The sequence below is a fragment of the Pectinophora gossypiella genome, chromosome 1, assembly GCF_024362695.1.
Source record: "Pectinophora gossypiella chromosome 1, ilPecGoss1.1, whole genome shotgun sequence".
Lineage (NCBI taxonomy): Eukaryota > Metazoa > Arthropoda > Insecta > Lepidoptera > Gelechiidae > Pectinophora > Pectinophora gossypiella.
In genome coordinates, this window is record NC_065404.1 from 5,419,638 (window position 1) to 5,443,162 (window position 23,525).

Genomic DNA, 23,525 nt, shown 5'->3' on the forward strand with positions numbered 1-23,525 from the left:
TACACTTGACGCCGACGTGTAACGTGATCTTCAAATCCCATTGGGATATAGCGGACTTTGACACGTGATTTCGCATAACACCTCGAATCGTGTAACCACGTGACCGTATTATGATGGCTACGGAGGACTATTGTTTATCTTCTCCTCTCGTGTGGGTTGTGAGACCAATGAGTAACTTCAATAACACTGGAGTCAGGGTTACCGTGGTATATCTACGTTTTTACTTATGGTTTTATGTCATGTTAAAATATGATTGATAAAAATGCAAATGCCGTTCTTATTAAATATATTACAAATTGGCGACGAGGAGTAGAAAATGGATAAACTCGCACATCTACACGTGAGCTTCAGAGGCCCTGTGACGAACACCGAACGCAACACGCGACAAGACCCGCAGACGAGGGTGTTCTGTTTAGGTCAGAGGGTACGGGTCCGAAACTATACGAAACTGTCCCAGAGATGGAAATTTGGCGAGGTTGTGAGAGTACTGGGGCCGGTGCACTATCTGGTGAGAACGGATGATGGTGAGACCTGCAAGTGGCACGTCGACCAGATGCTGCAGACCTCAGTAACAACTAATAGTAGCTAACTACAAGATTTAGGCGGGAGACCTGTGGTATATCTATGTTTTTACTTATGGTTTTATGTCATGTCAAAATATGATTGATAAAAATGCAAATGCCGTTTTATTGAATATATTACAGTTACTATTGAGCCAAAGCCCACTGACATAGTTCATGTAACGACTACATAATGCATTTACTTACTAAGTAAGGGACCGACGCGACTGCTTGACGTACCCTCCAAGCACGGATCATCTTACGAACAACTCTGGTGTTCGGCTTACTATAGAACACGCCAAAGACCACTCCTATTGTTTATAATAAGGTATTTATTCGACAATGTGACCTTACAACCCAACGGCAAATTACAACAATTGATAGGTCAATTCACATGTCATCGATTTTGTTTTGTTTTATGTGGGACCTCGCAGTGTTTTCCTTTAAATCACATCATCTTCTAAGCATACAGGAGAAGCAATTGCTTAACAAACCTCCAACCCGAAGGGAAAACCAACCCAATTAGAGGTTAGGTCACATACCTACCTCCAAAAACACATTTCATAGAAATGAAGATTCACTTTTAAATCACGTGATATCAATTATTTTAGACCATCCCAAATATTTACATTTTAAACAATAGCCAACGATCGCACATTAGTCTTCACATGTGCAATGTATAGATGTAGTAAATGAATAATCGTGTAAGTACAGTGCCCGCGCGCAGATCGGGAGTGCGACTAGATGCGCATGATTCATCGAACAATCACAATAATGTCATTGGCATTGAAAGAGCGCTCTTTGTATGCGTACGCGAGAATACATCCGTAATTTTCAGATACAAATAAACAGTTCTCATGTTTATATACGCATCGAAATTGCTTATGGGCTTGAGTGCTAGGAAAAGGCCTTGCGATCGATCACCTTGCATGTCCCATCATCGGCCCCATCGTCAGGTCGTCAGGTGAGATTATGGTCAAATGCTCGCTTATCACACATAAAAAAAGTAACATAAGAAATAAAACGCATTTTGTACTCTAAGTTACAAGCATAAACCTCACTATTTTGCCAGGCATGATGCATTCTTCTATGAATTCGCAATGGCACGGCTTTATGTCCGTTTGCATCTATAAATACTATTATTAAACATTAATGCTTTGCATGATAACTACATTAAAAAAAAACTCATGTCGCAACATTACTGTCGCATCTAGAACCCTTTTTTCTTTCTTCTTTAGATCATTTTTGGAAGATACAGTTTACAATAATACAAAAATCCTGCTTGAGTGTAATGAAAAAAAAATAACCTCCTTCCTTTTTGAAGGTTAATAAATTCGTTCTTACTAACGTTCTTATTTTATAGTGCACTAAAAACAAAACACATTTTGCATGCACCTAGTGATATTGTACCTACTATTTTGTTATCATTTGGTAACTGCGACTATAACTTTTTCATTGTGTACACGATAAAACGATAGTTTTAAATAAATGTTATGTTTTACAGATATTTTTTCCTTGTTTGTAGAAATTGAGATAACTTAATTGACGATAATAATAATTAGCATTTATTGAACAGATTAAAGAAAAGGTTAACGTCGTGTCTTATAGGGAAGTCAAGGAATTGGCCTTTGTTAGACTGGAATGGAAAATGCTACACCGACAAGAGCGTGGCTCTTAAATTGATGATGATGATTTATTGATAATCCACCATTTGCATTTGCACGCAGAATGCACGTCGCATGTTTCGCGCTTCCCGCCTATTTCATTTCACTCCGTTTACTATCGGCTTATCGATTTTTGGTCCATTCCATGCTTGCCTCTTGCACGTACCTCTCTCATTGTAGTGAGAAGAATAAACCTGTGTTACCCTACATTGGAGTATAATTGAAGAGTGCCTTTACAAATTCCAAAACAACTCTCAAACACTATACATCCATAATCATAATCATAATCCTTTTTCTAATTGTGCATTTGGGTACTTTTTTGACGAATGTACCGAAAGATTTTTTGTCATGATTTATTGTAGAGTTGCCGAATAAGGCATTAACTACTTGGCTGGACATATGGGGAGAGCTGAGGGTCCTCGCCCAGAATCCATACCGAGCCTTGGATTTCCGTAGGTATAGATAGACACTTAAAAAAATCATCCATTTTTTTAGCCTACTTGACCACTGTAGCAGTAAAGGCCACTTCAAAGTCTCTTCTGTTTTGGCGGTCTTATAACGACTGCATTGTGACTACGAAAATATCAAGGTATTCATAAAACCTTTTGGGTTGATCCTGGGAGTACGAGTACTGTCAGTGCCGTGTCATAAGTAACCACTTGTCCTAATATTGCCCAAAAGTTTGGACACCTATGTCAGTTTTAGAAATCAGTATCGTTTATTTAACTTAATTATCATGGATAAACTTGCTGAGGGTCAATTTAACAGTTGTGAATCTACGTCATTTCGCAAAGTGTTGAGGAGAAGAAATGACAAGAAACTGCAACAGCAATGTTTTCACAAGTTTAATACCAGGCATTTATATCATGTAGTAATCATTAATCTTATAATAAGCTTTTTTATACTAAGTAAGTTCCTAACATGAGCTTTAAATTTCTTCTTCTGTCTGGTAGTTCTGACAAATTTAAAATACTGTCTGAACTGATTGTATCTATCGGAGACTGCTTGCATTATGCTGACTGCATGGAAGATGATAGATTTGAACCTTATTGTAGTGTTTATTGAGTACTTACTTTCTGGTGTGACTTCCCGCAGCACGATCCTCGAGGTTGGTTCCGCTTCGGCCGGCATCGTCACCCACTAAACTTTTTGTTCGGCGACAACACAGAGCTTGCGAACTTTCAAAATATCACACTCTAACAACTCGCAAATTGTATTTGGAACAAATACTAGTTTTTTCAATTTTTAAATTGTATTTCGAATGAAGTTTATCTCATGTTTTGGTTTCTCGATGTAAATAAAGAATTGCGGTCGCGCGATGCGTGCGGTTGCGCGCACGTTTGAAGTGAGACTGATTGTTGTGGAGCGAAAGTTCCCTCTCAGTCCACTTTATAAAGCGACTATACGACTTTACCACACGTGTTTTATCAATATATCACACACAGACGTGCATGCACTTTTATAAGCCCAAAGGGCCCACGAAGATAGTGAGTTATCTTGACTTACATCAAATTGAAGATTCACAGATTGTGATTGAATCGATGGATTTTGAAATCCGGTGTGTGATTATTATTGTTTGCTCATAGTTATTCGATTTGAGTTGTTGTCCTGTCAGACATAGACCTAATTTGATTTTACTTTGATAGTTTTCCATTTCCATTTGCTTCGATCCTGACACACTTCTCCTGCTTCCTCCACATTCCTCAATCGCTTCAATTCTATAGTCTCTGCTTACCCCGGTGGGAAATAGGCGTGAGTTTATGTATGTATGTATGTTTGATAGTTTTCACGATCAGAAAATCCGGGTTCGATTCCTGGTGGACACATTGTCGAAAATCACTTTGTGAGACTGTCCTTTGAATGGCTAGGACATTGTAGGCTGAATCAGAGGTACATCCATCGCAAGATGAACTGAGTACCCATATCTCACCTAGCTCTCTGTTTAGACCAACGTGATAAGTAGTTACTGGTGGTCCTGTGGTAACATGCAGGTTACTGAGTATTTTAGTAGAAAGTTAGAAGGTAATAAGTATACTTATAATACAACGCGTTACGTTACGTTTCGAATATTATTACGATGTCGAAAGGGTTTCTAGGGTCAAGGTTTGACCCTACGGTACTAATGAGAAACAAACAAATATTGGTCAGGTTTTCATCTCGAGCTCCTCCGTGCTTCGGAAGGCACGTTAAGCCGTTGGTCCCGGCTGCATTAGCAGTCGTTAATAACCATCAATCCGCACTGGGCCCGCGTGATGGTTTAAGGCCCGATCTCCCTATCCATCCATAGGGAAGGCCCCAGCAGTGGGGACGTTAATGGGCTGGTGATGATGAATGTATTTTACCTATATATTTTAAATCACAAACGATTTGACAGCAACATAACATCAAAGCATCATGCTAAACAGCCTATACTCGCCAGCTATACTTAAATATCGGGAGTCTCATATCCCCATTTAAACGCGGTAAGAACCCGTTATTATGTGTTTTAATTAGCTATACTTAAGTCCCATGTAAAAGGGGGCGAGCCTATTTGGAATAGTGGATACCACGTGATATCAATTATCTATAATCCAAACATGAAGAGCGTCTTGTTAAGTATGTGGGTATGTAATTTGTATTGGTGTTAAATCCTTTTTAACTCCAACAAAATGTAGAGTCAAAAGCAATTACATGCATAAGTTTTTTTAATTTTGGCTTGTTGATGCATGATCATTATACATTATAGGTAATAAAATATAATGTAAACAAGTGGCTAAATAAGTCCATATAAGTATTATCGTATATAACTTTCAGTGAAAACGAAATTAGCGCCATCTACCGGCGAGTAGCAGAACTAGCTATATGGAAAAAAGAAAAGTAAGCGGGAGGAAAACGGTCTTGTAACGTCTTAGATTATTTAGTTCCTTCGTTTCCCGTAAGAGGGCATTAAATTTTACATAGAAAAATTAATACATACGTAATGTAGAGTCATGGGTACGTTTACTAGTACTTGTTACTTCCATGAATAGTCAATTTTATTTTTTATAGGTAAATACCAGTGCTCATGCCGGTAATTTCAATTGGAGAGCCAGAGGTTTTGTTTTTATAACAATAAAGGTACCTTATATTTTTTGGGAACAGAACCATAAATCAACTAATTATTATTATTATTGTATGTCTTTTTCATATCTCGGACTTATTATTATTCCTTTTTGTAGCTTTATCTATCCTAGTTTATATGATTTTATGTATGTATTGTCAGAAAAACATCTGTCGTTCCGTGTCTCTATTTTTTGGCGACATGTGTACTGCAAGATATTGTATACTTTGTAATGAACACTATTTATAACTTAGTCGTATTATAGAGGACGCATGTAGAAAGAAAAAATTGTATCATTGCGTCATTATAATCGGCTAAATATTTTTTACTTTCATTGATTGGTTGATTTTGATTATGTACTGTATCGAGTTAGAGCACTACACGACAGTTTCATTTTCGTCTTTCATTATTCGTTTGACGTGACTTATTGTAGATTTGCCGCAGATGGCATTAACTATTTGGCCGGAATTTGTTTGCATTGCGCACTTACTTTTATACGTATATTGCGCAAATGTCAAATAGCAATATTGCTTAGATGAATTGCTTTGATGTGGCAATTTTAACCCCCCTGGTCATTATTGAAAAAACATAAACAGCATATATACATTCCACTGCTCTAGACACAGGCCTCCCCTCAATCAACCGGAGGGGGTATGGAACATACTCCACCACGCTGCTTGGTTGCACTGCGGGTTGGTGGAGGTGTTTGGGCTACAGGTATCATTGGGTTAATTTATTTTATTATATTATGTAGAATAAAGGATAAATCAAATCACTTAAAAAAAAAAACACACACACACTTAAAAAAATACACTTTTACTCGTCTTAAGACGCTTTGGTCAGCTGGTGATGTGATCCTTAATTTTCAATAAGTAATCAATCATTTCGTGGCTGACTTTTGCATTTTTTGCTAAAATAATTTGTGTCTTATTGATAATTGCAAAGGTGCAAAAAATTGCAAAAATCTCAGATACGTCAGTTAGCGACGTTAGCAACGATTTGTCCAAAGGGACATTTTGATAGATTGTAGGTACATAAAGCTTATAATGGTTCGCTAAACGTTACATTAGGTAGGTAATAGGTATGTAGTACCTTGTGGAGTGACCATATGAAGCGCCAGACACGACGTTGCGCCGGCGGCGGCATTGGTGCGCGCAGGCAGATCGCGCAGTATACATCGCGCTGCGCAGCGGATCGCGCGCAATAGTGATAACCGTGCCTTTATTATACGGTGAGCACTTTATTATCATACTATTTTATAATAATTATTTTATTTATCTATGAAATAACTTCACTTGACTCCAGAATTTTTGTGAAAAAAATGAAGTATGAAAAAGCCGGTATTGTTTGATTAAATGTATAGTTTCAAGTCTTTGTTTGATAACAACGTTATCGGCTGATAGTTTGGTTTCAACCGTTCGTGCAATGGCCTAGGCGCATCAAATCGTCATAGTTTATCATCAATATTAACGGTTATTTAGATCTTGTAGCAAATTATACTACATTTTCAGAATCTTATATTAACATGTTATACAATATTGGCTTATATTCTATACTTATATAAATATCAGATTATAAAACTTAACTAAGTAGGTACCTATATTATTAAAAGAAGTTACAACAAAAGCTTAGAATGACCCCCACGAACGCCTATCGTCAAAAAGTAAATAATAAATAAAATGTGAATTATATTATTATTACTAAGGTTAATGACCAAACAAACAAAAACACAACAGACATAAAATAACACACACAGGTATAAAATTTATGGAACGTCTATTTTAGACAGAAATCTAAAAAACCCTCTAAAACTTTTACACGTCAAATGGGTTGCATACCAGCGAGATACCTATTTGATTTGTCGGGTTGTTCTAGCATTCACTCATTAATTTAAAAAAAATATTATCAGCTGTCAATCATCCGTGTCTATCCTTTTCGGCGGATAAGAAAATGACAGATATAACTTAAAATTCTGTGTCTGCAGGAATCAGGGCCATTGTATATTATAAAATTATTAATATATCTATTCAAATTCAAATTCAAAAATATCTTTATTCAATAGGTAACATAGTTACACTTTGAATCGTCAATTTTACATAACGTCTCATCCGCCTAAAACTACTGCAGCTTTTCACAACCTGTATAGCCGGGGAAAAGAAGCTGCAAGAAAAACCTCGGCACTGGGCCCTAGACGTTCTTTAAAAAAAAATAATAATAAACATAAAATATTGGTATACAATTGAGTAATTTAGCTGCCTAATATCAGTTCTCAGACAGTTAATCCCATGCATTCATATCTTCTAAATAATCACTAACTTTATAATAACCTTTTTTGTAAAGTTTTTGTTTAACTACTGTCTTAAAATAAAACACCTTTGCTTATAAAACACCTTATTATATAGATAAACTAGACTTAGTATTACGTAAGTCTAGTTTATCTAAAACACAAATAGATTTAAAGCTCGTGTGAAGCATACTTAAAATAAAAAAGCTTATTATAACATTCATGATTACCTAAATGATAAAAATACCTGGTATTAAATGTGTTCCTCTAAATAAGAATTTAAGAACTTGTATACCTACATTGATTTAAAAGATGTGTTGCTGTTGCAGTTTCTTGTCATTTCATCTCCTCAGCCATAACTCCTTGCGAAATGACGTAGATTCACTATGTTAAATTTACCTTCAACAAGTTTATCTATGATAATTACGTTGAATAAATGATTCTGATTCAGATTCTAATGCTTTTGCATAGAGGCTTGTTCAGTGCCACACCGCAACCTAGTTAACGCGTGTACATGAATTAGTCGGCGATAACAACTAGGTAATATGAGTGCAGACTCCGGCGGATGTCACGGTTCAGATAACATTCTTTTCATGCTGATTCAGTGACTTTCTGAAGGATAGGTTTAAAAATAAATAATATATAGACTTTTTTGATAAAAAGAATCAATTCAAAAACCTTTATTGTCTATCTTATAACACAACATAAACAGCCTATATACTTTCCACTGCTGGGCACAGGCCTCCCTTCAAACAACCGTAGGAGGTATGGAGCAATTCCACCTCGCTGCTCCACTGCAGGTTGGTGGAGGAGCTTTTACGGCTAATAGTCAGAACCAAACGTTAACGTGCCCTCCGAAGCACAAAATCGTCTTACTTTCTCGGACAATCAGGTGATTCAAGCCTGAAACATCCTAATGAAACAAAGAACAGTCTCACAAAGTGATTTCGACAATGTCCCCATCGGGAATTGAACCCGGACCTCCAGATCGTAAGCCTAACGCAACTAAAATAATTTGTTTAAGTTTTTGTAGGATAGATATATGAAGACAAAAGTGAACACGCACTAAAGCAGCGTGGTGGACTATGTTCCGTCTTTACCCCTTCCGATTATTAAGGAGTGGCCTGTGCCCAGCAGTGGGTTTATATAAAGTGAAAAGTGACGCGCAATCTAGCCTCCTTAAATCTAGTCAACAACAATCTATACGTAATACAACCCTGGAGTTTCAGCCAAACTTGAAGGCTAAGGTTATTTAAGATTAGGCTAATTAAAATTATTACTCACTATCTCTATTGATTGATTTCAGCAACAGCAACTGACTTATCTTATTAAGCCTCAGTGCGATAGATAATATACCCTTAATGGTAATGTGCATTATTGTGATCTAGCTACCGAAAACCCAGTTTATTTTTCTGTAAGTACTTTAGCTAATTATACGCTTATTTTTTTTATACTTGTTCAATGCTTGTGCAAGTTGTCTTTGATTACTTGTGGCTCTGCCCACCCCATTTGGGATTACGGGCGTGAGTTTATGTATGTATGTATGTTGTTCAATGCTCGACACAGGCCTCTACCAAGGCTCTCGAGTTTCTAAGTATTAATTTTTTGAACCAGTTTTCTAATTTCAATATTTATTCGCGTAATGATAAGTCCATAGTCGCTGTTGTGCAAGTCGCCATTCTTTTGTTTAGTTTTTATCTAATATACCTTTAAAAAAACATAAAAGAGTCCAATGAAATGAAGACATAGGAACGTTTCGCGCTATGTATCATCTCAAGACAACACTGTAAAGCTATCACAAGAGAAATAAATTTAAGTTTTTTAATATGGCGTCCAATATGGAAATAAATATTTCTTTTCTTTTTTTCTAAATAATAACAAAAAAAGAGTAGTTACAGTATTTTTTTTAAAGATGGCTCTTCTTCAATCTTCAAGTATATTATGTCAATTGGGCTGCAATTATTGAGTACCATTTCAACGTAAAATACGCCGACAAAATATGAGTGACCAGCGATTCTGACGGACTTTACGACGTCTGAGGCCTAAATTAAAATTGTCAATATAAATAGTGGCTGCGAGCTGAACTGCAATAATGTTGCGATAAATATATAGTTGGTTTACTGACATAGACTGAGTGGCAAGCGTCGCTCAGCGGCCAGCAGCGGTGACGGGCGACCGTCGGCCTTGACGATCGCCGGTCACTACACGTGGCCATAACCACGCATCCACTCTATTATTGAACCGAATGCAACGGAAAGCATGCGATCGCATAATATTTTATAATTACAAACGACGCATTCGACGTCACCTGCTCTTGAAAGTGAACGTGAACTACAGATGGTAAGCGATCGCCAAATGGGACGTTGTTATTTTTCGAGAATGAAAGGTGCCTAATTTGTGGTACAGGTACGTTTCTTGTAATACAAAATAGTATTTTATGCAACAGTTGTATAAGAAGGGTCAAAAAATGCGAGTGGCGTGAGTTGCGATGTGAGCCTTGGCGAACATCGCAATAAGAGACGCCACGAGCATTTTTTGACCTAGTTATACAACGTTGCATACAATACTTTTTCTACGACGACGTAATTTTAAATGAAACAAAAATTATACAAAGAATAGAAATTATTTTCCAACGCGCGGGAAAATGGCGGCAAATGTATACTTTTTTTTATAGTATATCTATGGCACCAAACAAAGTAAAGGTGCCAGTTTCCAGGTCAAAAAAAAAAAACAACAACAATGCTTTTTTGGCGACATTATAGTACAGTTACACTTTGTAAACAATGCTTTTATAGGCCATAGAGCGTACACTTTTTCAAAGAGTTTAATTATGTATGTACTTATATTAGACTTTTTGGTTATTTAAATGCCAGATTAAAGTAGAGGAGTAGAAAAAAAATAAAATAATAACGAATAACGAATTTTCATATTTTTAATTATTCAAAAAAAGAACGTGATGTGTAGGGATGGTACTCTTATACTAGAGTTTGGAAAGTTTCCGGCTGCGTCGACTTCATCATTTAGATTCTTATTTTGAAATCGATTTTTTAAAAAATAAATTCTGATTTTTTTTAAAGGCTTGAAATTTAAAACAACTAGAATGTATTTTAAAACTGGGGTAATTTTACTAATCGATAACTTTGAAATGAAATAAATAAAAAATAAGCGAGTGTAACCTTGTAATCGAATTAAATTGATAAATTGATAAGATAAAATTGATATTCTTGAATTTTAACTGAAAATAATTTACGCATTTTTATTCTACTCAGTGCGTGGATGACTAGCAATGACAAACTATAATTAAGTGATATTACATGCCACTATCATTCATGTAGGAATGATAGGCTGAATGAAACGTAACGCAAAGTGTGTGAAAGAGAGCGACGAGTGAGCGAGAGAGAAAAGGATTGCAGAATGACAGAGATATGGCGAACGGGTGTTTTTGAATAACGGAAAAGTAAAAACTCATACAACGTTGCAAAATAAACAAAGTTTATTAGAAATAGTAATCGTTTTCTTCATGCCCCATCCCACAATTTTTGGGGGCTCGTCCGGGATGGGCATATAGTTGACGATTACCAAGTTTGAAGAAGATTACCAGGCACGAGACGGAAAAAGGTTATGAAAATTTAAGATGAAAAGAAGATTTACGACGTATTAAAGGTGTTTACTGAGCATTAAAGGTGTTTTGCGAAGTAATAAGAAAATAAAAGAAGAAATAAGACGAAAGATGTTGAAGACGAAAGAAGAAAGAGGTGAATTTACATTTATGAGTACGGGGAATTTGTGTACAATGGCCGATGTTATTCCGAAGTTTAGCGCCGAAGATAAAACCTATTCATCCGCTAAATGGGCGCAGGATATTGAAGATAACGCCGAGATATTCTCATGGACCGCGCAGCAGAAGTTAATTATAGCGCGACGATCATTGGTTGGTACCGCGGAGCTATGGTTGAGGTCCGAAAAACCGTTTAAATCGTATGAAGAACTAAAGAATGCGTTACAAAAGGAATTTCCAGACTCCATAGAAAATTGTAAGGAAATGCACGAGATTATGAGTGCACGGAAAAAGCGCAAGAACGAGACATACTATCAGTACATGCTGACTATGAAAGAATTGGGCCGTAGGGCGAAATTCCCGGATTATGTAGCCATTCAGTACATAATTGACGGAATTACCGATCATGAAATGAACAAAGCTATTTTGTACGGTGTAGTTACGTATGGTGCATTGAAAGAGAAGTTAATGTTGTATGAAACTATGAAAGAGAAGATGAAGAAACGTTATGAAGGTGAAGGAATCCAAAGGATGTCTACAAGCATGGATCGATTTGAAAGTAGAAAATCTGTGAAGGGGCAGCATTGTTATAAGTGCGGCGATCAAGATCATGGGGCTATTGCGTGTCCGAAAGGCGTGAAGTGCTTTAAGTGCAATAGTTTCGGCCACATAAGCAGAGATTGCAAGATAAATCACGTGACAAATTCTACGGCTTCGACAAGTCGCCATGATGGTGGGCGTGAATTCCATAGGCAAGCTTTATACGTGCAGTCGCAAGAGGGCGCTCCGATCGCGAATGAATGGAATGAACGAAGTCACGCGGACACGAATGAAGAAATGTCAACGTCAAATCAGACGTCAAAGGCGGCAACGGTACTTAGTGTTTTCAAAAGTGGACTTTCGAATAAATCGCTTAAATTATCGCGCATTTGTGAAGAAGAAGTACAATGTTTGATCGATACCGGCAGTGACATTAATCTCATAACGAGTGATACGTATTCTAAGCTCGGACTAAAGTGTTGTGAAGATGAAAATATGACAATATCAGGAGTTGGTTCTACAAAGGTGTATTCTCATGGCAAGTTGACAACTAGTATGGAAATGGACGGGTATGCTTTTGATGTGGTGTTCCACGTAATACCGGACACTGCTATACCGTATCAGGCCATTTTAGGACAACCTTTTCTGGCTAATACTACAGTTGTGATTGATGCTGGTGATATTAAGATTATGCCACATGATAATAAGTTGACTTTACGGTGTCTACCTGCCCGTGATGAGCAACAGGTTACCGAAGTTCCAGTAGTACCAGAAGTGACTGACAACTACAGGCCTATGAAGATAAAACAGAATCTGGAATGTTGTCAATTGTTTGATAAAAATAACAAGAAAGAATGCATGGACAAAAGTGTACAAGATAAGGTGCTAAAACTAAAAGTACAAGAGGAAGACAATAAGATATTTAACAGGAAGAAAAGACAGAAGTACATAGGAGGACTACGAAAGGTACACGAAGAAAATGAAAGGGCATTTGACAGAAAGAGAAAGAAAATACGGATGTTTGAAGAAGGAGACCTGGTTGGTACTCTGAAAAAGACTATAAATGAAGTGACTATGATCCAGAATGGTGTTATTTGATAGTGTCTTTATTGAGTTAATTTTATTTCAAGGTTCAGGTGTTTAAGTTACTTATTTTGTTTTTTCTAGTAGGTATGTTGTAATAAGATGTTAAGGAGTAGTTTAAGATATCATATTATTTCTACAGTGTGTTTAAAGATAGTGTAAGTAGTGATGTTAAGTTTAACAGATAATATTTCTAAAGTTTGTTCAAAAAGATATTGATTTTATTATTTCATTTACAACCAAGATGTTTGTCAAGTAGTAGTTATTTGTGTATAAAAGTTGTTATTAAATGTAATATCAGAACGTGTCAGTCTGAGGACAGACTGAGAGCAGGATGGCCGAGTGTAGGAATGATAGGCTGAATGAAACGTAACGCAAAGTGTGTGAAAGAGAGCGACGAGTGAGCGAGAGAGAAAAGGATTGCAGAATGACAGAGATATGGCGAACGGGTGTTTTTGAATAACGGAAAAGTAAAAACTCATACAACGTTGCAAAATAAACAAAGTTTATTAGAAATAGTAATCGTTTTCTTCATGCCCCATCCCACATTCATGACTCGTGTTGGTAAATATATACCCACGATAACACCATACAGATGGAATAGGATGGGCAGAAGCACTAAATGTGAACGCAAATAAATAACAATTTGCATTATTTTGATAACAAGTTAAGCTCCACTCCTTAGCACATCGGCGAAAAGTCACCAGTATGTCGATATTCTACAGACTGCACTTCGGCGAGTGTGCCCGCGATCTACACGAGCTCATTCCACCGTCCCCCTTTTATCTTCAGATTTCCCTATCCCTATTTGGTGGATATCCCAATTATTCGCACAAAGCGCTTCGCAGCGTCCTTCATTATGTGCACTGCTAAGGAGTGGAATTCTCTGCCGTCTTCTGTATTTCCGAATGCATATAACCCAGGTGCTTTCAAGGTCCGAGTAGGCACCTTCTGGGTGATCTAGCTCCATTTTAGGCCTCGTCAATGCGTTCGGGCAAGCCTGGGGCCAAGAGCTATCAAAGGTAAAAAAAAGGCTTCATTTACCGTTTAGTATGAGTTTTGAGACACACACACACTATCTGACCTTCTGAAGAGAGGCATAACAATTAAATAATACTCGCCAATCGGCAATCAAATATGGTATTGAAAATATATATATATATATTTTTAAATAATTTCCCAATGCAGTTTAAAGTTTAAACTGAATTTACGAGGCATTATAAATAATTATTGCGGAAAATACATAAATTATGCTTATGTATGGAAAATTGTGTTCTTTATGAATACAAACAAAAGCATAAACAGCATAAAAGCGCTCGATGTTAAAATAATGATCATGTTGTGTTGTTCACTGCTAACGAACTGGAATATGCGAAGTAATTCATACGCATGAATATATAATTATATATTATGTGATATTAAAGCTGCACTTATAGCAATGTGTTCACTACAAATCACAGTAAAATCCTTTCAATACCAGTGTGGGAAAATTTAAAAGCAACTGTGCTTTGGGGGTTTAAAAAGGCCTCATCACGTATAAAAGCGAAATACCTTTCATAGATTAATCACAAAATCTCAGAGACTACAAGTGCTAGGGGTCTCAAATCATGAATGGAGGCTTCTTTTTAGGATATAGCCGCTCGCTAAAACTGCTAAATTCAACCCCCAAGAGGTTGAAACAGGAGTTCAAGTTTGTATGAAACTTCGCCGTTTTTAAAACTAGAATCACTAAATTTCGCGGCGATGTCGCTGGCGGCCAGCTAGTGTAATAATATCTGCTTAAAAAATATATGAATGAACTATTTAGGTACTTGCCAGCCAACTTAGTCTATGTCTAAATTATTGAGGGTTAACCGAGCAGAGGAATCGTTCTTTAAAGAAAACAACAATGTCATCATTAGCTTAGCTTTATCCCGTTTTTACAGTGTCCGCTTGCCACCTGAAGGTTTACAGGTTCGCTTTTTTATACAGAGGTAATTATCTGTGAGTAAGAAATACCCAAATGGCAGTACATAATGGACAATTATGAGTGTAGATAAATAGAAACGAGTAATTGTACACTGGCAATAAAGGAAATAGACATAACCACAACGAATTGTACTTTATTGCGGTCGTTTGAGGAAATATTAATGCATAGTTGTCAAACCAGATACGTTTAACCAACCCACAAAGTCAAAATTTTTCCTCTTGAATGGCTTGTGTATGTGTAGGGGATATTAGGTTCTTAGAAGTCACCATTCAATTATATAATGTATATTGTTATTTGCTAGAAAATTGAAATTGGAAATTTGAATTTTGTATTATGATGTAAGTAATTAGATTGCTATTATCCTTGAGTCATTTGATTTTGAGAAAATGAAATTTAGAGATTATTAAGGTAATCTTTAGAGGCTTTATTATAACAACTTTTTAAGGTAGCTGTAATAAAAGCCTTTATAGGAGTATAATGATATTATGAAGACCATTATGGTGAAATATAGAGATTATTAGTGATCAAAATCAAAGATGAACAACTCAGTATTCATCATCATCATCAATTTAAGAGCCACGCTCTTGACGCGTTTGCGCGGTTGTGTGTCTTGTCTTGTCTTGTTGTAGCTCACTATTAACTTATAATAAAGAGTAAAAGATCACAAAATTATAATAATGTAAAAAACTATACATCCTGATGCTATGCGCCATAGAATCAGCAATACCTAGGCAACGGGGGTTGCCACATCTGACGCCAAGAAAGATGATAATAAAAAAAACTACGAGAAACAGTCGACAATAAATACAAATAACATTAGCATTTCAAATAGCACAACTTGTATTAGTGCGTCACAGGTTTCTTCATCTGCAAATCAATTAAAGTATTAATTATTGCATTAGACGTTGATAAGCATCTCACTACTTGGCCATATGCAATGATTTATAGTAAGTATTTTATAAAAAGAATGTCAATGAATGTCAAAAAAGAATGAATGTGAATATGTGTGAGAATGACACGTGAAGAATGTGTGTGTTGTGAATGCGTTTGTGTGCGATGTGTTGTTGTTGTGTTAGGATTAGTGATAGACAGGGAAAGAAAAATTGGGTGGAAAGAAAAAATATCAGAAAATTATGGGAAAATAAAATAAACACCCGAAAAATTCCCGAATTATGGGAAAATATTTTTTCGGACTTTTGGATGGCGTGCGTGGGGTCGAAACCAACACGTAGACTCCCCTTAACTAGGATCGAAGCAAACGGTATTCCATAATCTCTGCTTATCTTGGTGGGAAATAGGCGTGAATGTTAAAAAGTATGTATGTTAAAAAGAAATGATATTACATAATGATAAAAAGAAACTTTAAACAATACAATGCAAAACATTTGACTCAAACAATGATTTCCTTCAACACTTAAAATTCAATTAAGTACCTAATCGTTCGAATTTATGATCCATAGATGTATAATTTGTTGTAAAACAATAAATTTGTGAAATATTTGAAGTACCAGTACCAGTACAGAATAAATAATAGTACTACGGTACCAGGCAATTATCGGCAAGCAGGAAGGTGAAACTGGAAATTAGAATTTTAAACGCTTAATAAGAGTTTAGCTGGGCTCGGTAAACTATCATTATAACGACAAATAATTATAACAGTACTAGTATACTCATGTTATGTATAGTATGTAAGATACGACATGTGCCACGAGTAATATGATATGTGTTAGTACAGTTTTATTACGACAGTTGGCTCGACCATTATATACGACGATACGCCTCACCTATCATGTATGTCTAACAGAAAACCCATACCTAGTTTTTTTTTCATAATTTCTAATGGGATGCAAGCTGTATCTTTCTTTGCGTCACAAAGAGATGACTGTGGAAGTATGGATGAAGACGCTGATGCAAGATATCGTTGAAGGCCACATGCGTGTTTGTAAGAGCATTGTTTTGCTTTGGATGTTACGAAACTTCATCTTACATTTAGCCTACTTTTATAAATGATACACGACCACGTGGTTGTTATTGTTTTTTTTTACGTGACTTATAGTTTGATGGTAAGTGACATAACGACTTGGCCGGAAAGATTTATCATACGGGTGTAAGTGGTAGAGGAAGAATGTTTTAAAGAAAAGTCAGATCAAGAGTATTGTAAACCAGCGAGAATGCATAAAGTCTTTGAGGAGAGTGGAATCAGCAAAAATGGTGTGTCAGGATCGTAATCGCCGGGTCCGATTCCCGGTGGGGACAAATTACAAAAATCACTTTGTGATACCTAGTTTCGTTAGAACATTACAGGCTGATCACCCGTTGTTAAGCCGATGGTCCCGGTTACTACTTACTGATGTAAGTAAGTAATTGTTACACGAGTCATGTTAGGGGCCTTTGGCGGCTCAATAACTGACAATGACTGATGAGACCAGCCCTGACACCAGGGCTGATGAGGTTGGTAAACCACCTCGCAACCTACACGATAAGAAGAAGAAGGATCGTAGTATGTGGAATTCCGTGGTCTCTACCTACCCCAACGGGAAATAGGCGTGACCTGATGTATACATTACACTTGGCTGGAATTATTACTGATTATACTTGTACTTATAATCCGTATATTACGTTCTATTCCTTTCAGGACACTTAGGAAGATTAAAATGTAAGCGCACTTTTTTTGTAATTTCGCGTAGGTAGGCATAGTATCGTTTGTTATTCCAGACATCAATTTAAAACCAATCAAGTGGAACAAAATATATATGCATGTTATTTCTGGAATAAATGTGTGCGTTAGAACAAACAAACCATCAAGTACTGTCTTGTAAGCACAAAACTACTGACTAAATTGTGTAAATTATATTAATATTAAACAACTTGCGAAATTAAATAAATTTTCGTATCTTTATATATAATCTTTGTATTCTTATCTAAATTATCTTTGACATGTACCTAAAGTAATATTTTTATTATGCTATCTGATAAATACATGTTTTTTTTTTTATAAAAAGTCTCAGAATTTAGACAGGTACTAAAATTTGATAGCTAATTGTATAATAATGAGGCAAAAAATACTGAAATGAATATAATTTTCAACTGCTCTTATTTTTCAAGGTTGGCGTGTAGGAAACTCGTGTTGTTGTCAGATATAATGTTTTTGCAATAAGGTAGTTTTTGGGCTAAATAAAATATAATAGTTTGGGATGGGCACCTTGAATCTCTCAATGTAGGTAGGTACAGTCATGAGCAATATCATGTACCCACTTTAGAACCCTGTCGCACTATCATATTTGACATTTAATGAGACTTCCGGTTTAATTTTTCAAAAAAGTTAATGTGACATGGTTTCTAAGTGTATACATATTAGTACTCGTGACCGTACACGTAACTGTTGTTAATAAACGTATTGAACATGATTCTTACGATACAGGCTTTGCCTAGTGTAATAATTAATCATAGATATTGCCTCTGAAAAACGTAAACTCAGTAATAATTGTAAACTTGCACTAAAAATTTAATACTGATTTTGTAAAAATTGTACCTTTTTTTTCTGAATAAATAAATATTATTATTATTAAAAAAAAAACTTTTGTAGTTGCTCGATTTAAACTTCCTTTTTATTATAATAGTCTCACGCCAGAGGCATGTCAAAAATAAAAATCATATAAGTAATATAACTGTGATTTATGTATTAGTATAATATAAATCACAGTTACAAAATATTATTCCCTGATTACGTAATATAACCGGTGAACGGAAAAAGATAATAATAATAATGTCAAAGATAAAAAAAAAAATATTATATTAAAAAGCTACACTTGCCTTTTCATGTGGATAATCTGAGGCCGCAACCCAATAAGTAGGTCGTTCAAGAATTTTTATCTGGCTTAAAATACGACAAAAATCAAAGCCAGTGTATTTTTATTCCAATTTATTCATTATACGTCCACGTGGAAGGCAAAAAGGAAAGAAAAACAGCAACATTTTTTTTATAAATTATGATACAGGAAGTAAGCAAGTAACAACAAATATTTAAATTTTTGTGAAAATTTTTGATAAACCGTCTTATCGTTTTTATTATCTATTACTCAATTTGTAGTTGTTGTTATATTTTTATACGTATATCATAAACTAATCAATAATCATGATTTTGTTAATGTACCTATAGTTTAATAGTTACAAAGGAAACTGCCAAAATTATCTAAAAGGTTTCTTTTTCGTTTTAAATCTCTTAGAAAAAGCAATCGGAGTATAGGTTTGGTTAAAGTTAAGTTGCTTATAGCTTGTAGGCTATAAACAGTTCACAAGCAATTTATTTATTTATTGTAATATTATGAATATAATAATAATAATGTAAGTATTTGCGAGGAGCTCGGTGGCGCAGCGGTAAACGCGCTCGGTCTGCGATTGTTGAAGTTAAGCAACTTTCGCAAAGGCCGGTCATAGGATGGGTGACACAAAAAAAAAACTTTTCATCTCGAGCTCTTCCGTGCTTCGGAAGGCACGTTAAGCTGTTGGTCCCGGCTGCATTAGCAGACGTTAATAACCACCAATCCGCACTGGACCCGCGTGGTGGTTTAAGGCCCGATCTCCCTATCCATCCATAGGGAAGGCCCATGCCCCAGCAGTGGGGACGTAATGGGCTGGTGATGATGGTGATGATGTAAGTATTTGTAATGCTTTATTTAAAAAAATAACTTTCACGAAATGGCTGTTACGCTTGTTAATTAGTCCTTTCCTCACAAAGTCCCAGCGTTTTATAACGCTGGATAAGATAAAGATAAAGATAAAGGATAGACTTATGTCTATAATGATCATCAAGTTTCATCATTCATAGTTGCGCTTCGTATATCAATAGTCAGATAGTTATCAAACGCCTCTGTAACGTCAATACTGCATCCAGAAAATTCTCGCAAGTGGAGTCCCGACATTACCCAGGCAGTATTATGCTAGCTGAGGCCTTGGGGTCGATTTATTCCTTTTTTACGAGGACCGGTTTACGTTGCTCTCTTTCGCGAACAGTCGCCCTGTGGCGAGTTGCATGAAGGTTAACACATGGTGAATTAATACGAGTGATGTAGCTTCTTCGAAACTAATATATTTATTTGCCTGTAAGTCGAGACAAATAACAAATATACGAGTATATATATATATACAGGGTGTCAGTGACATCGTAACGAAAGCTTTGAGGTATGATTGAGACCATGATTCTGAGATGATATCAAGTGGAATTTTCCGTCGCAAAAGTATGAAACAGAAAATATCTTAAAAAAAAACAAACATTTTCATGAATTTTCCGACTGAAAATTCCTATTGATGTCAACTCAGAATCATGGTCTGAATCATCCCCCTCAGTATTCGTTACGGTGACACTAACACCCATACCTACTTGCGTGGCTACAGTAAGTACTTGTGCGGGGTGTAAGTGACATCGTAACGAATACTGAGGGGGATGATTCAGCTGATATCAAGTGGACGTTTTCATCGCAAAAGTATAGAATTGAAAATAATTTAAAAAACTAAAAAAAACATGAATTTTCCGACGGAAAATTCCACTTGATATCAACTCAGAATCATGGTCTGAATCATCCCCCTCAGTATTCGTTACGATGTCACTAACATCCTGTATAGTCAAACCTAAGACAGGCTGCTTGGATGTCGTGAAAGTGAACATAAAAGATAACTACTTAATACATCAGCGACGATCCAAAACGAGGCGGGTTAAAGGCTACATTGTAACGATTCATCTAAGAAAGCAATTTTGCAATTTGACATTTGTCGACATTGCGCACTTACTTTTATATGCGCAAATGTCAAATTGCAATATCGATTTTTAGATGAATTGTTTGAATGTGGCCTTTTTAACCTCCCTGAGGCGGAGATGATTAAGTAGGAAAGTCGGCCCTAGCTCTAGGCTTCATGGATACAGCATACAATTACTTTTGATCTTGGTGTTCTGAAATACATACTAATGTTATAAATGGGAAAGTGGGTGTGTCTGTCTGTTTGTTTGTCCGTCTTTCATAGCAAAAGGGAGCGACTAATTGACATAATTTTTTAAGTGGAGATAGTGGAAGAAATGGAGAGTGATATAGGCAACTTTTTGTCTCTTTCTAACCTCCACTTCCTTAAAGTGGCGGGTGGAAGTTTGCATGGAATATTCCAGACTTTTTATAGTAAAAAGTTAAAAGTTGGTATGCGGACTATTTGTGCCTCACAAACAAAAATCGTGCATCATTTATTTTAAATCTTCTCCCAACCCCTATAAAGAGGGGTTGAAACTTTATATAAGACTTTTCGCAATTTTCAAGGTAGGACGCTAAAAATTGGTACATTAGGAAAGGTCAATCGTGAATTTTTAAGCGAGCGAAACCGTGGGCAAAAGCTTGTATGTAATAATTACCTATATTGTTCTATCGTGTGGGCTGTGAGGTCAATAACCGACCTCATGGGCCCTGGATGTCAGGGTTTGTATTGATCCGTGAAAAGCCTATATTGACAATATAAGTAATACTTTATTACCATAGTGTTCTTTTGTTAGGTACTTACGAAAATTTTAATCAAGTATCCAGAAAATAGTTTCAATGGTACGAAACGGGTGGATCTATCGCGCGCGCGCGTGTGTGTGCATTTAATACGACAGTTTGTACGAAGCTACCAAACTGCACTTGTGGTTGGGATTCTCTCCTTCACCGATTGTTGTAGGAAGTTATATGAGAGGCGCGCGTCAAGGTCTTGCAAAATGTGCGTACGGAATAATTTCCTAGCTTTTTTTTTACTCAATTTTTTATAACTAATGCAGTGTAAATAAAGCAACCTTGATATTTTTTGGTCTTAGACGTTTAAATAATGCCGTAATAATTGTTGTTAGGTATGATATCATGCATTGCTTGCCTTTGTTTTGAGCTGATGTGCAATTTTAAATTTGCTAGTTTTAATAATACGCTTATAGGTACGTAACAAGCTTAAAACGTTTACTAGTAATTATTTAGGCAATTTCGTATTAGTGACTTATTGGTCCCGATTCCTGCAGACTCATCTTAATTTTATTTTAAGTTATACCTGCCACTTTCTTATCCACCGGAAAGGAAAAGGACGGATGATTGACAACTGTTAATTTTAAAATGAATGAATAACAATGAATAATGAAATAGGCACCTGCCTCATATGCAACACGTTTGACGTGTGCGGAACTTAATTCTGTCGGGTTATTGGCCTATATAAAATTTCGGAAGGGTTTATTTTTAATTTCTGCCTAAAATTATTATTGGCGTGTGTTCCAATTATGCCAATCGATTACCCGTCCTTTTCTTTTTCAGCGAATAAGAAAAAGACAGGTATAACTTAAAAAAAACGTACTTGGTGTGTACAGGAATCAGTACTATTATCAGTGCCTATAAATACCCTTGTAAAATATCAGTGTTTAACACTTTCAAGGACAGAACGTCTACGGAAAATCCGATTCCTAGGTGTCATACTGACAATTATGAACCATCAATGACCCATGGTCTCTGTCCGTGAAAGGGTTAAACAAATACCGATCGAGACCTTTGACTGCTGTCGAGACTAAATTACTTCACGAAACGATTTTAATATTATTTATTTCTGTACAGAAGTATGGTGGTAACTAATAATTTCAGGCGTACTACCAGGTTCATGTATAATTAGAGTCGCAATGGGTATTGCAGTGTAGCTGCATTTCTTCACCATAGACCAATTTTCTGTTTCAAAAACTGTTTATTACGAGTACTTACTTACAGTGCGAACAATTATTTAATTAAGTAATTATTTAATAATTGTGTTAATTGTTTGTGAACCTTTCGCGCACTTAGTTGCAAATGCGCAGAAAGGAATTTACGTGTAGTGTTTTAATTTCGATAAAGTCAAATCCTTAATGCCTAACGGGTTGGAGAGATTGTAAAAATGTCTATAAAAATATGAATGAGAGAATTACCAGGTTACGTCCCCGAATAAAAAATACAGATGGTGTTGTAGGTACAATGTTGCCTTCGTCAGATCTTAGTCAGATTTCATGGATAACAGACATAGCATATTTTATCTTCGTTTTGGGTATAAATGGTGACCTTTGTTATTACACGTACAACACATCGTCCACTCATTATTGTTTTGATCAAAATAAAGAGAAGCTATTCTTATATAAGTATCTGATCCGAATATCAAGCAACAATTATTTTTATGTCTTGCTATTACATTATGCTTTTGAATGATTATCTACCCGAGCAATGAAAAATAGGTGATTCACGTATCACGTTAAATCTGTAGAACTATCAATTTTTTTTTGGGGAACGTAGCACGGACAACCCCCCCCCCCCCCCCCTTCCGGTTGATTGAGGGGAGGCCTGTGCCCACCAGTGGGACGTGTATAGGCTGTTTACGTTTATGTTTGTTTATGTAGCATGGACACCCTCATAGAAAGTCAAGGATGTATTTGAGTTTTATTTATTCTTTTAAGTGATAGTAGCAACAGTAGTAGGTACTATCACTTACCACTATACCTACTGAACGTGTTATGTTTGACAGAGGAGTAATAGCGACGAAGGAAATAACTTAAGTAGT

At 36.1% G+C, this 23,525-nt stretch overlaps 2 protein-coding genes across 2 annotated transcripts in view; one reads left to right on the plus strand and one right to left on the minus strand.

Moving 5' to 3' along the window:
• Positions 1–3,575, minus strand: part of LOC126377912 (clavesin-1) — a 54,222-nt gene extending 50,647 nt beyond the window's left edge. Inside the window, exon 1 of the mRNA XM_050025988.1 lies at positions 3,298–3,575. Coding sequence (XP_049881945.1) covers positions 3,298–3,355 — 58 coding nt within the window. The 5' untranslated portion in view covers positions 3,356–3,575. The remainder of the gene's footprint in view (positions 1–3,297) is intronic.
• Positions 3,576–6,415: 2,840 nt separating this feature from the next.
• The window catches only part of LOC126378045 (alpha-tocopherol transfer protein-like), a 63,921-nt gene continuing 46,811 nt past the window's right edge, over positions 6,416–23,525 (plus strand). The window contains exon 1 of the mRNA XM_050026175.1: positions 6,416–6,534. The gene's annotated coding sequence lies outside the window, so the exon portion shown is untranslated. The remainder of the gene's footprint in view (positions 6,535–23,525) is intronic.